Below are 13,367 nucleotides of genomic sequence, written 5' to 3'. Positions count from 1 at the left end.
GCAGCTGTTAAGATATTTGTGGAACATGTATACGCGTAGGTTTACAGTTGTACTTAGATTAGCGGAGGGTTAGGTGTTGAAATCGAACACGTGTAATCCGGGTCTAATATATAAAGTCACCGTGGGGTAGCCCAAAGAGACATAATAGCAGTTGGCAAGAATCGACCAGGCGTGGTGATCGGGCCGATACAGTGGCCGGGAAGACGTCACGGATCGGATGACGGCTTCGGCTCGCGATCAGACCGGTGACCAGACACGGGGGCGACCGGATAGATCGGGGCGGGATGCATCGCGGTAGTGGTGGATCGGGTGTAGCACAGGGCGACATTGTGACACGGTGGACGAGTTGTGTCGATGATGCACATGCCCAGGGTGCAACACGAGCTTGTGCATATAATTTGTACAAGGATGCGACTGTTACATAGTGCCGGCGACGTGGTCGTGCGACAGGTGACAGACAGCAGAGTTATTTGATCAGACGAGGCTGCAGCATATGGATTAAAAGTCTGAGTCAAGGGGCCGTGACTGTGTGTACCTACAGATGAAAAACAACCAACAGAGGCCAGCGCGGCGTAGCACATGCGAAGAATCGCACGACGAAGGGAGACACGTGAGGGTACTGTTGCAAACCTATTCCGTTTCAAATTGGATAAGGAGAAGGATTAGTGCACGTAATGTGCTTTGGCTACTTGTTATGAAAACCGGCGGATGCACAATCAAGTATGACACCGATGCACGATATTTGTTAACGAGGTTCGGCCGAAGCCTGCATCCCCGGGGCATGACTATAGGCGCTCCTCCCCCCATAATACCGCAACACCGGCCACCCTAGGCGCCGGCACAAGCCGCCGGCTCCCCCTCGAGCCTATTCCCTTCCTTTTCATTAACAGTCAATGCTCCCACAAAATATAAGTTCATCCACACTCACACCTTGTGTTCCTAACTTCCCGGAGTATCCGTTCAACGCCATCACACACCGATCATAAAGTCATCATATTTGACAACGCCGATGTATCGTCACCCTGGTAGCCTCTTCCTTGATCTATGTGAAAATGAACAACTCACATGTTAGGTGCCATATATAAGAGTTACCTGAACTCATCATCCTTGCCATCGTTGACTGTCCTCATGAAACTTGAAGGAATTTCGCCGTCGCCCTTGAGTCATCTTGAGTCAAATTCACAGTTGTCTCATCTTTTTCGGATAGTCGTCTACATGTCCCACAGCCACCGCACTCCGCCTCCTTCTGCATCCCGTCACATGCACTTTGCCATGTGCATCGAACATCACAGAATATACAGCCATGTGCTCTCTAAGCCTTTGACAATCCGGACTTTCCAAAAAAAAATACTTTCTCAGATTCCCCATGGCTGACTCTTGTCCATCACCATCCCGATAGACCCAGTCACCAACTTGAACCTAGTACTCGCCAATACTGCTTTAGCACCCATGCACACATGTCAAACCATTGTCTAACCGCATATGCCCTGGTCTGGTTCCGTGTCCCGTGCTTACCGCCCGCCTCGCCGCTATTACTGCGTCGAGCATCCGCAATCTTGGCCAAGATCTATCGGGTAGTTAACCCACACCATCTCAGGCCCCACTGCCGATCCATCAGTCATACCCGACCGATGCCGAGTTCCACGCACCCCTCAGGCATGCGCCACGTGTTGCCACGCCACAGAATTCAGACACCATCAACCCTCACGCTCATACGTCGTTGTCACCGATCTTCTGTCCTCTTCTGTTCCGACCAACATCCCCGTCGATCCGCCAGACTGTCGTCTGACCCCAGTCGAACTTGTCCGACTGCGACCGTGCTCCACCTTGCGTCGTGACATCTCAACACCAAGTGTATTGCTCAACACCTTTTAGACACACGATCCTCACGACACGCTCCAGGCTACTCCTATCCTTATACGTGCGCCGTCTCTCGTCACCTGAAGCCAGGCTGCACGCACCCACCGTCCTGTCAAAGCTCCCGACAAACCAACACTAGTCTGCCCTTCAGAGAAACTCCTGAGATCTTTTCACTTATGTATGCAATCATCCTTTTTTCCTTGCTGCAGAACTTCGGCACTTGGAAAAATATGATATGCAACAGATGAACTTGACCTCTGTCTCCAGCCTGCAGCTAGCCTTCGGTAGTTTGTAACCTGCCTTGCCAGACGTTTTATCGTGTCATGGATTAGCTCTTTGAGTCCCTGTTCTTCTCCTGGTGTCCTACTCGGCCTTGCCCTCTTGCCGCACAGACTCGGCCTCGGCTTCTGCCCACGCTGCGACGCACGCGGTCCGTCGGCCTCCCGGCACCTGCTCCTGACCCCATTGCTATCAATCCTGGAATCAGACGCCCCGCACCTAGCCTCCCTTGTCCTTTTGTCCTTTGCCTTTTTCCTTTGAACCCGACCAGAACAGCATCACACGTGAAGGCCTAACATACATATACATGCAAGTTTTCTTCTGTTTCTTCACTCCTTGAATTCCAATCCGATTAGTACTCTCAGAGCATGTCTTTTTCCTTTTCTTCTTGGAATCCGAGCCCAACTAGTCTTGCATGCAAATCCTTCCTTTACTCTGTGCCCACGCCGATGACTTTCCTTCCGTTGATTCAAAGGAAACCTGTGAACAAAAATCCATGTGTGCCCCCGTCTTTACACGTATGCAATAGAACTCTTACTCAGATTTTCAATCCATCTCCCGCGGCCTCGTCCGACGAAACTCTGGTGTCTGTCACGCAGCCGCCAACACTTTGCAACAGTCGCACCCTTTGCAAATTATATGCACAAATCCGTGTTGCACCCTGGCCACCTACATCGTCGACACAACTCGTCCACCGGGCCACCATGCCGTCCTGTGCTACACCCGATCCACCGCTATACCGCGATGCATCCCGCCCCGATCTATCCGGTCGCCCCTGCGTCTGGTCGCCGGTCTGATCGCGAGCCGAAGCCGTCGTCCGATCCACGACATCTTCCCGGCCACTGTGTCGGCCCGATCACCACGCCTGGTCGATCCTTGCCAACTGCAGTCCATCGAACGGTTTAGGCCGCCTGCCTGAAGTGTTCGACTCCACCGATCGCGAATCCGATCGCCACCATGCTCCACCTTGCACCGATTGGACGTTCCGCGGCCCCCGTCGAGCATGATCCTCGCACCTCCCACAAGATCTTCCGCAACCCCTCAACCTCGCTCTGATACCACTTGTTACGAACCAAAGCACATTACGTGCACTAATCCATAAGATGACTCAGCGTGGCAAGGCAAGGCAAGGGTACGAACCAAAGAAAGTCTGGCTATAGGTGAGAACCAGAGATCAAGTCGTCCGTTGCAGATCTAAATTTTTTCAGTTTAGTTTTGCGGGAAGGAAAAGAGGTGATTGCATACGGAGGGTCTAGCGATTTCAGGAGTTTCTTTGAAGAGCAGGCAGTGTTGGTTTGTCAGGAGCTTTGAAAGGACGTTGGATGCGGTGCAGCGTGGCTTTAGGCGACAAGAGACGACACGCGTATAAGGCTTGGAGTAGCCTGGAGCGTGTCGTGAGGATCGTGTGTCAACAAGGCGTCGAGCAATACACTTGGTGTTGGATGGCACGACGCAAGGTGGAGCACGGTTACAGTCGGACAATTTCGGTTGGGGTCAGACGACAGTCTGGTGGATCGACAGAGATGTCGGTCGGAACAGAAGAGGATGGTGAAATCGGCGACAACGACGTAGGAGCGTGAGGGTTGATGGTGTCCGAATTCTGTGGCGTGGCAACACGTGGCGCAGTGGGGCCTGAGATGGTATGGGTATGCTACGCAGTAGATCTTGGCCAAGATTGCGGATGCTCGACGCGGTGATAGCGGCGAGGTGTGCGATAAGCACGGGACACGCAACAGACCAGGGCATATGCGGTCAGACAGTGGTTTGACATGTGTGCAGGGGTGTTAAAGCAGTGTTGGCGAGTACCAGGTTCAAGTTGGTGACTGGGTCTATCGGGATGGTGATGGACAAGAGTCGGCCATGGGGAATCTGTGAAAGTATTTTTGGAAAGTCTGTATTGTCAAAGACTTAGAGAGCACATGGCCGTATATTCGTTGATGTTCGATGCACATGGCAATTCGCAGGCGATGGGATGTAGAAGGAGGCGGAGTGCTATAGCCGTATGACATGTAGAAGACTATCCGAAAAGGGTGAGACAACTGGAATTTGACTCAAGGTGACTGAAGGGCGACGGCGAAATTCCTTCAAGTTTCATGAAGACGGTCAACAATTGCGAGGATGATGAGTTCAGATAACTCTTATATATGGCATCTAACATGTGAGTTGTTCACTTTCACATAGATCAAGGAAGAGGCTATCAGGATGACGATACACGGTGTTGTCGGGTATGGTGACCTTATGATCAGTGTGTTATTGCGTTGAACGGATACTCCGGGAAGTTAGGAACACAAGGCGGGAGTTTGGATGAACTTATTTTTCTTGGGAGCATTGACTGTTAATGAAAAGGAAGGGACTGCGGTTGCAGGTGGAGTCATGTGATGTCAAGGAAGTAGCAGTGAAACTCATGTTCAAGTCCAAGGTACACGGAGGTTCGTGCATGACGGCTTCAAGGTGGTGAGGGACATATTCGCCAAGGTGGAGTTTGTTGAGATATGTGTTGAATATGTGTACGAGTAGGGTTACAGTTGGACTTAGATTAGCGGAGGGTTAGGTGTTAGAGTCGAACACGTGTAATCCGGACCTAATATATAAAAGCACCGCGGGGTAACCAAAAAAAATCATGACAACATAATAACAATAAACTCGCAGGGAAGCCGGCGGGTTGTGCCGGCACCCAGGATGGCCGGTGTTGCGGTATTATGGGGGGAAGAGCGCCCATAGACATGCCCCAAAATGTAGGTTTTGACCCGAACCTCGTTAACAAATATCGTGACTCGGTGTCATTCTTGATCGTGCATCCGCCGTTTTTGGTAACAGCAGCCTAGACTAGAGGAGCAAGTGGTGGACTGGACGACGACCCTTTTTAGGCGGAAACCCTGCGATCGACGTGAAACGGCGAGAAGAAAAAAGGAAGGTTTGTTGGACTCCGGAATTCTGGATCGATCCGTCTCGGGCTCTCGGCTACCGATAAGAAATCAGGGCCGGCGCATTGCAGCTATACTAGCAGTGCCGGACCAGCCAGCGCCCATGACCGTCTCCTGGGTCGTCGCTTTTCCGGCTTCTGGCAGATCAGATGGGCAATGGTGTTGGTGTTTTATGTTCACAGACACGAGACTGTTTGCCCTGTGACTCGTCTGCGGCTCCGCAATCTGGTGCTTTATGTTCACGCTCGTGTCTCTGCAGTCCGCACAGTAGTTGAGACTTGAGACAAGCTACGGCACGTCCCTTCTTTCAAGTCCTTTCTGTTTGATAATTTTGCCGCAGTCAGTCCTGAAAGAAGAAAGAGAAAGGCTAAACCCCTGCTGCTACAACAGTGCTACATGAATCGAGTGCGAGGGGATGCAAGGTTTTGGTTCAGGAGCCAGACAAAAGGAGACGAGAATTTCAGAATCAACGGTGGCAGCAACAGAACGCCGCGTCACCGTGCAGCCGCGCACGCAGCCTGCACTGGAAACAGCGCTCTGATGTGATGCATAACTGAGCAGATTCGATCCACCATTCAGACAACAGCTTTTACCTCGCGTTCCATCCATCCGTCCATCGTGTCCGTGCTCTCGTGCTACTGGAGTACTACTACTGTAGAGGTACGCTGCAGTTAGTTAACAGTGAAGTTCTTTGCAGCAGAAAGGCCTGCAGCTACGCACGCACTGCTACAGCTTCGACAAGACCAGTCGTTGATTGTATGCATTGTCATCTTCTCTTCTCGTGCAGTTGTACCTGCTCGTCTGCGACCGACACTTTGTTTTTATTCTTTTGTGCGTCGGTTTTTTTTAAGGGTGAACTCTCGCCACATTTCTGATCCATCACCTTTTTTTTCTTGAAAAACGACAGACTAGTTTCAGACTTGCAAGCAAACAAACTGCATGAGTTTCAGTACGAGTTTCAGACGTGTTTTTTAACAAGAGTGATAGACTGAGATACAAAAATCTCGTACAATTCTAAAACCACATATTCATCCAAAAACACTGCATGTTCATCCGAATCATTCTCCAAGTCGACCACAAAATCATCTTCGTCAAGGATTGCAAAGTCTTCTTGTCCTGCATCTCCATCTCAAGCAATTCGCCTTCCGTTGCCTAGATTTGCCAGCTGAGAAATCAAAAGGCATGTTATTGGAGCGTTTATAGATTGGATACAAGCAATTAAGTAGATAAACACGTTCTGAAAAACTTAGTAGATAAACAATGAGAAACAGGCATACCTTCCCGCAATCAGGATCGAATTCTCTTGTACTGCAGATTACTTCCCTTGTTGTAACTCGGATTTTCTTGTACCGCATATCACTTCCCTGTTTGTAACTGAGATCGAATTCTACTGTGGTTGCAGGGATTTGGATAGGATAATTATGGTTAGAACTTAGAAGAAAGGAGAATATGGCAAGTTTTAGAAGGATACAGAAGTTGGAAAGGCACATATGTTTTGAGGAAGATGAATAGTTCCTGTGGCAGCTGACAGAGGCATAAGGATTCATAACAAGTGTCGGGATTTACAACTTTGTACTAAATTTCAACACTTATTCCGGATTGGAGGGAGTACATTGTAACTTTTGTCACATGGGCCCTGCTATACATGCGACATTCTTGCCGTAACATTTGTGACTATCGATGCCTCTTGCAAGTAGCAACATTTCAGTATCAAACGAAGATTGTTGTAAAACATCCATATGCAATAATCATATCCAATGAACTAACAATCAGACTGCACGGTCTGAGTCAGTATTAGAAGAGTCAACTGAAACAAATGAGTTGGCACTGGTGTACAAACTGCACATGGCCTTTGCGTTGTCTCTACACCACAGAGTACATAAGGTGAACAAAGGACTCCGGACTCGAGAGCATTACCAATAGATGCAAAACAAAATCTCTGAGACCCAGAATTGAGATAGATATCAGTAACTGCCAAAATTTGCTGAACAATTCTACAATTTACGGTTACAAGATTGACAGGGTTTCATTTCAGGAAAGTGCATCCCAGGAACAAGAAAACATATGCAACCAATGAGGTAAGAAGCTCAAGGGACCATGTAGGAGGGATGATAAATGTTGGGATAAGCGGCACCAACAGAGAACCAATAATCCAGCCACCAACAAGTACTCCAAACCTGGATGAACAGGTAAGTAAGTAAACATGCTTAGAATAAAAGTCAAAGCATTAACTCGAATAAACTTTAGCTAACCCAGTGGTGGATGCTCTGAGAAGGTTCTTCATCTTGTCATTAAGGAAGTATATGCACGAGAAGAGTGATATTGCGAGCTGCATAAAATCACTACTTGTCAGTACAACCATCACTAAGCTGGGAAGCGCTCCAAATTTCTACAACGTAAATATTCTAAATCCAGGCTTTATCAGGTATTGTATTATCATGGTTATTGAGTTCTCTGGCGTCATGCAGAAACATGGGTAAACACAGGGCAGCCAGCATCAATTGTGATTTTATCATTTTGGTGCTTGGTTAGAACTTAGAACTGACACTTAAATAAGTATTTTGGTGAAATAAACAAGTTACAATTCACATTTTCTAGGTTAACCACCTTGAATAACCATGTGATTGCAACATGTCAAAAAATAAGAAATGGCAGACCTTCATAGGTCAGGATAATCAAAGGATATACCTGGAATGCAGGTCCATTCTCAGCAGAAGTTGCTATACTCCATCCAGCGATGAAAGCAAAATAGAGTAATCTTCTCGAAATAATATCCATTGATGGAACCTCAAAGTATCCAAGCAGTGCCTTTACCCATGACGGGGATTCCTCAACTCGCTTTAATAGCTTGGTTTTCAGATTAATTTTTGTTTTCTTCCGATGCTGGTAGCTCTTCATTATTATCTTCTCATAAGCACCTTCAATAGCTTCTTCACTTGCTTCGTGTCCAGCATACTGTTGAATTAGGAAGTTTTTTGCACTTCTGATCTCTTCTTCAGATGCATCACGATCAACACCAAGAAGCTTGTAGGGATCACGCACACGGTACCTTCGGAAGACAGGAGCATACTCTGCAGATACACATAAACTTGGCTGAGATGACCTCATATAAACACAAGTTCTAGTCGAAACAATCAAAAGGTCTACAAATCTGGACATTCTTAGCAGTAAAAATGACAACTGAAAATTGCAAGAAAAAGAATTATGGAAACAGCTGAATACAATTTGCCACAAGTTATCACAGCTAAAATGGACAAAAAAATGTCTTCCTAGTTCCTACATATTAGCTTTTCATGTCAACATTCGAGGACAAGAGCTAAGTTTCGTTCAGAGCTGCAGGACGAATTTAATTTTGTTACTGGCAATGGCTATGTAACACTGACAATATCATAGTAGTTCATCAGAACTTCATAATGAACCTCAAGTCTCTGGTTAGTGAAAGTATGTAATTATGTTTTTGGAAGGGCAGCAGATGCAAGGGCAGGACACTGGAAGGCTGTGTGGGAGCGGGTGAGCACGCCCTTGGACCTCAGCGAGCTCCACATTCATAATCTCCGTCTGCTCAATGTGGTGCTGCGCGCGCCCTGAGCATGGCTTTCATGAGTGGATCTGCAGCGGACCTGGTCAGGGATGCACGTCCAAGTGAGCTCGGATGCTGGTGCCATCTACCTAGACTCTACCACCTTTCATCTCAGCAACGGCGAGTGGCTCAATTTTGTAGGACAATTGGCTGGGTGGCAAGTGTGCACAGAGTGTTGCACAGGACCTCTTCACAACAATCTCTTTCCAGGTAAAGCAACGTAGCATGCTGCCGATGGTTTTTCAGTTATTGTCGCTGTGAATTTTGGTCTGCTGTTATTGGCAAGATCTGTCTGTCAAATTGGACAGCTTACATGGATCTGGACTTGTTCTGGGGCTTACTCATGAAAGGCATTCTTCTTCGGGTCAACATCCCTAACTGGAGCATAACAGCTTTGGTCTTCCTGGGCGCTTCTAAAGATGAAGATCTTTGCGTGGCTGGTCCTCTGGAATTGCCGCTGTACTTCGGGCTGCCCCACTAGGTTTGCTGCCAGCTGTGCTGACAACAACTGGAAACCAACCAACACTCATGGTAGGGTATTCTTTTCCCCATGCCGTTTGATTCCAGGTTCTGCAGAAGGCCAGGTCCAACTCCTCGGCACCATCTCCAGCAGTGGCGATTGTTGACTGATGGACAGAGATATATGCTCCCCTGCCCGTCAAGCAGAGAAAGTATATCTCCTCTCTGCTAGTGCTGAGTGGTGACCATGCGCTTCCTTTGGCTTGAACACAACAAGTGATCTTTCGAGCAGACTGCCAGCACAGTGGCTTCAGTGGTGAACAGGATCTGGTGCAATTGGAAGGCATTGCTTGCCGCTCGCTGATTGTCACCCGGCGTTTGGCGGATGAGGAGGCCGAGATGGCTGAGGTGGACAAAGGCGAGGAGTCTGGCGTGCCTATCTTGTAAGACTTGTTTTTTCTTCTCTCTTAATAGAATAGTAAGACACAAAGTTCTTATGTGTTCTAGGAAAAACAAGGTATGTAATTATGTATACTTGTATAAGACAGCAAGTTAACAATGAAATGGAAACAAATAATTTTATTCCGCTGCTATTTAAAATACAAATTTCTATGTTGCTATCCAAACCCTGTGAAAAAACATAGCTCCATTAGTTTGGTGCTTTGGTCAATCACGCATCCAATAGCAAAGATATTCCTTCCTCCCACTAAATTGTCTACACAAGGTACATTCATCTCTTCTCCCTAAATGATGTACTCCCTCCGATCCATATTACTTGTCGAAATATTACATGTATCTAGACGCTTTTTAATCATAGATACATCCATATTCGGGCAAATTTGAGACAAGTAATATGGGTCGGAGGGAGTAGTAAAAGCAAAAGCTTCCAATCGATAATTCTTCCTCTAAATTTTCGTCATTCACACACAGTGCAGCAACGCCACAATTCCTAGTGATCTAACGCACAAGTTAGGCTTTGGCCACCACAATCTATACTACCGGTAATTAATCAACAGAAAGGCAACTCAATTGTGCGCTCCACCATTGTCTCGTGCACCAGCAAAACAAAGCTCGCCTACAATACCATCCAATCCTAATATGATAATATCCTATACCGTTGGGAAACAAATCACCGAAAGCAAGCATTCACATAGGAGCTAGGATTTGAAGCGTTGTCTTACGGTAGCTGAACCCGCTGTCTCCGGTGTCACCAGAACCGGCGCCGATAGAGAGGCTCACAGAGCACCGTGGACCCCGTAGCCGCGGTGGTAGCGAAAATACGCCTCCGCTCACCGCTGCCCCATCCGCTAACCTGCCAATGCTGAACACACCAAAACCACAGACACGGGGGCTAGTCAATAACCCGGGAAAGAAAGAGGCTAGGGATTTAACAAGAGGAGGGAGTCGGGGGCCTTAAGGCTGCGCGCACCGATGGGGCCGCGGGAGCGGGCGGGCGAGGAAGGATGCGGCCGTCGCCTGCATGTCCGGCGGTAGAGAGGGAGGCGGCGGCGAGGTGGCCGCGGGCGAGGCAGACCGCCGTGGGAGGGAAGGAGATGATGGGATTGGATAGAAAGACGGAGAAGACAGAGATGGGGGAGGTAGCCAGACAGGTGGTGGGCCTGTGAGGCTGGCTGATGGACTACCTTTGCTGGGCCGGCCTTTATTCACGTCACCTCTTTCAATTTTCAATTGATGCTAGGGAGGATTTTAAATTTTGGGAGGTTTCAACAATCGTACTCCGTAGAAAGGAACATGAAGCGGCCTGTGGAAGGAGAATCCGCATGACTATATTCGGCATTGCCTCGTCGAGGATGCAACTATCTCTAAAAAAAAGTACTACTCCCTCTGTCCAATAAACAACGATGTCTCAATTTTGACTAAATTTGAATGCATCTATAAACTAAGTCATGTCTAGATACATCCAAATTTTGACAACTTGAGACATCTTTTGTTGGAGGGAGGGAGTAGATACTTTTTAAAAATAGATACATTCATTTTTAGGCAAATTTGAAACAAGAATTACGAAACGGAGGGAGTATCTCACTGTTCAAAAAACCGGCCTATAAATTTTAAACCAAATATTAAAAAATACTCACGGTAAATAGTTTTTCAAAATCTAGCACATGTTTTAGTAGAATTGTGAGTGTCGACATCACCTGCTGCTCGAGGGATTTCAAGAAGTCACTAAATGTGTCTCTTTATCTACGTCATCTAGCGCTCAAAGAATAATCTGCCTTTAATTAACTAGACACACGAGGCATTAGACCTGGGTTTGGTCCCTGATGGAATAAGGTACTACGTCCATCTAAGCTATGTTTGGTTCACGTGTTTCTAAAGAACATATCTATTTACCGTATTTTGTTTGCAATAATTTATTGTCAATTTTTGCATGATAAATCTGTTGTTGCGTTGTTAATTGCAACACACACACAGCCTGTGGCCCGCTTTCAATTGTAGGCGCCCAGCCTGTTAAGCTTTTGCAGCATTCAATTGTTCATGCTGTGACGATTCATCGATTCCAGATTGAAAAGAAGAAGAATAGAGATAAGCATATATATATATGGTAATCTCCAAACGGATAATCATGTTTGCCCATCAAAAAAGGAAGGTAACCAAGTTTTGCCTCACATAAAGAACAGCAAGCAGGGAATCAAATTAATGGAGATTAACGGAGCGCGACCGTACGTTCCTGGCAGGGCGGGCATGCATCGAGAGAGCTTTTCCGTCTTCGGTGCACAGCACTACAGGAGTATACAGATCAGAAGGCGAAGAAGCGCTTCTTTGTCTTCCTCTTGGAGTCGGCGGCGGCGAGGTTCTTGGCGATGAGCTGCTGCGCGCGGCGGCTCCTGATCTCCACCCTCATGCTCTCCGTCTTGCCCACCTTGTCGTAGCACGCCGAGTACGGCGGCGCCGCGCCCTCGTCGTCCTGCTTCTTCTTAATCTTGTTGCGCAGCGTCGCCTTGATGCCGTCGACCAGCCTCGCCATCTTCCCCATCGGTCGCCGCCGCCGCCGCCCGCGGTGTAATCCGCCTGCACGCACGCACGCACGCACGTAAATGGAAGATGCATATGAGATCGAATTACTGCTGGTTATCTCGAGAGATCGTGTTCTCCCGGATCGAGGAGTAAGGATGCGAACGGCGGGGAGACGGGGGCGTTACGTACCGCGGTGAGAGCGCGGCCGGTCTTGCGGAACTGAGGATGGGAATAGAGTTGGGGGAGTGTCGCCGGTCAATTGTGTCCGTTTAAATGCGCGTGCTTTTGCTTACTGGGTAAGCAGTTTGGCTTGGGCGGAAGAGACGGTTCCGCAGGCCACAGCATGCGTGCGCGCATGGCTGGATTTTAGTTGCTGGTTACTCACCTCGGGATTGATTACGTTTGCCAGCACAAGCAGGCCACCCCGCGCCGCAGCCCTACACAAGCAGACGGCCAGACCCACTGGGTGCTCGGGCCTGTGGGTCGCTGGCCAACGAACGAGTGCCTCTGCTCACCCAGCGCCTGTCAGCCATAGGCCTAAGCTGCAAGCTGACTACTCTAAAATATTAGACGTATACGAAACTCGGATTCAGCTTTAACTGTTAATTATAATCCATGTTGTGTATGTGGTGAGTCAGTGAAATCACCATTTGGTGTCTTTTTCAAAGAAGTTGTAGTTCCTCCTCCTCATATTAAGTGACTCAAATTTGTTTAAACATGAATGTATCTATGTTTCAAAAAGGTCTAGATACATATAATAGAAAGTCACTTGATATGAGACGGAGGGGAGTAGCATATAGCTCGGTCACATATTATTGATCTAATTGATGATCAACGTTCAACTTTGGATCATGTGACAACACTTTATATTTCTGAAATGGAGAGAATACTTGAGTATTGTAGTATTCTCTCCGATCCATATTAATTGTCTCAAATTTGTCCAAATATGGATGTATCTATGCCTAAAAAGCGTCTAGATACATGTAATATTTCGACAATTAATATAGATCGGAGAGAGTAGTACATTTTTATTTAAACCCCGTTTTGCTTGGCCATAGGTTAGTCAATTTGGCAAAAGTATTGCAGATATTGCTATGCAAAAAAATGCCAAACACCCAAACGAACAAAATTCTGTTGGGCACAATTTGGCCAGAACCCAAACATACATGAATACTTCCGGATTTTGCAAAAAGTTTCTGTTTTAAACAAGGTTATTATTTATACACAAATCATTATCTAATTGTGAGTTACTATATGACTATTATGAGTTCAATGCAACAGACAAGAGT

General features: G+C 47.3%; 2 protein-coding genes across 2 annotated transcripts; both read right to left on the bottom strand.

Annotated features, from left to right (window-relative positions):
* Positions 1-6,803: 6,803 nt before the first annotated feature.
* Positions 6,804-10,716, bottom strand: LOC100820955 (protein CHAPERONE-LIKE PROTEIN OF POR1, chloroplastic). The gene is made up of 5 exons (XM_003578016.4): positions 10,532-10,716; positions 10,284-10,423; positions 7,752-8,134; positions 7,316-7,392; positions 6,804-7,240 (listed from the first exon to the last, which is right to left on the bottom strand). Exons 1-5 carry the CDS (start codon positions 10,582-10,584, stop codon positions 7,090-7,092), a joined length of 804 nt encoding a protein of 267 aa, XP_003578064.1. The 5' UTR covers positions 10,585-10,716; the 3' UTR covers positions 6,804-7,089.
* A 947-nt stretch (positions 10,717-11,663) lies between these two features.
* Positions 11,664-12,404, bottom strand: LOC100846760. Its single transcript, XM_003578015.4, has 2 exons — positions 12,268-12,404; positions 11,664-12,132 (listed from the first exon to the last, which is right to left on the bottom strand). The coding sequence occupies exon 2, from the start codon at positions 12,095-12,097 to the stop codon at positions 11,861-11,863; it is 237 nt and encodes a 78-aa protein (XP_003578063.1). The 5' UTR covers positions 12,098-12,132; positions 12,268-12,404; the 3' UTR covers positions 11,664-11,860.
* Positions 12,405-13,367: the final 963 nt, after the last annotated feature.

The sequence above is a fragment of the Brachypodium distachyon genome, chromosome 4, assembly GCF_000005505.3.
Source record: "Brachypodium distachyon strain Bd21 chromosome 4, Brachypodium_distachyon_v3.0, whole genome shotgun sequence".
Classification (NCBI taxonomy): Eukaryota; Viridiplantae; Streptophyta; class Magnoliopsida; order Poales; family Poaceae; genus Brachypodium; species Brachypodium distachyon.
This window is presented reverse-complemented; position numbering and strand designations above follow the sequence as displayed.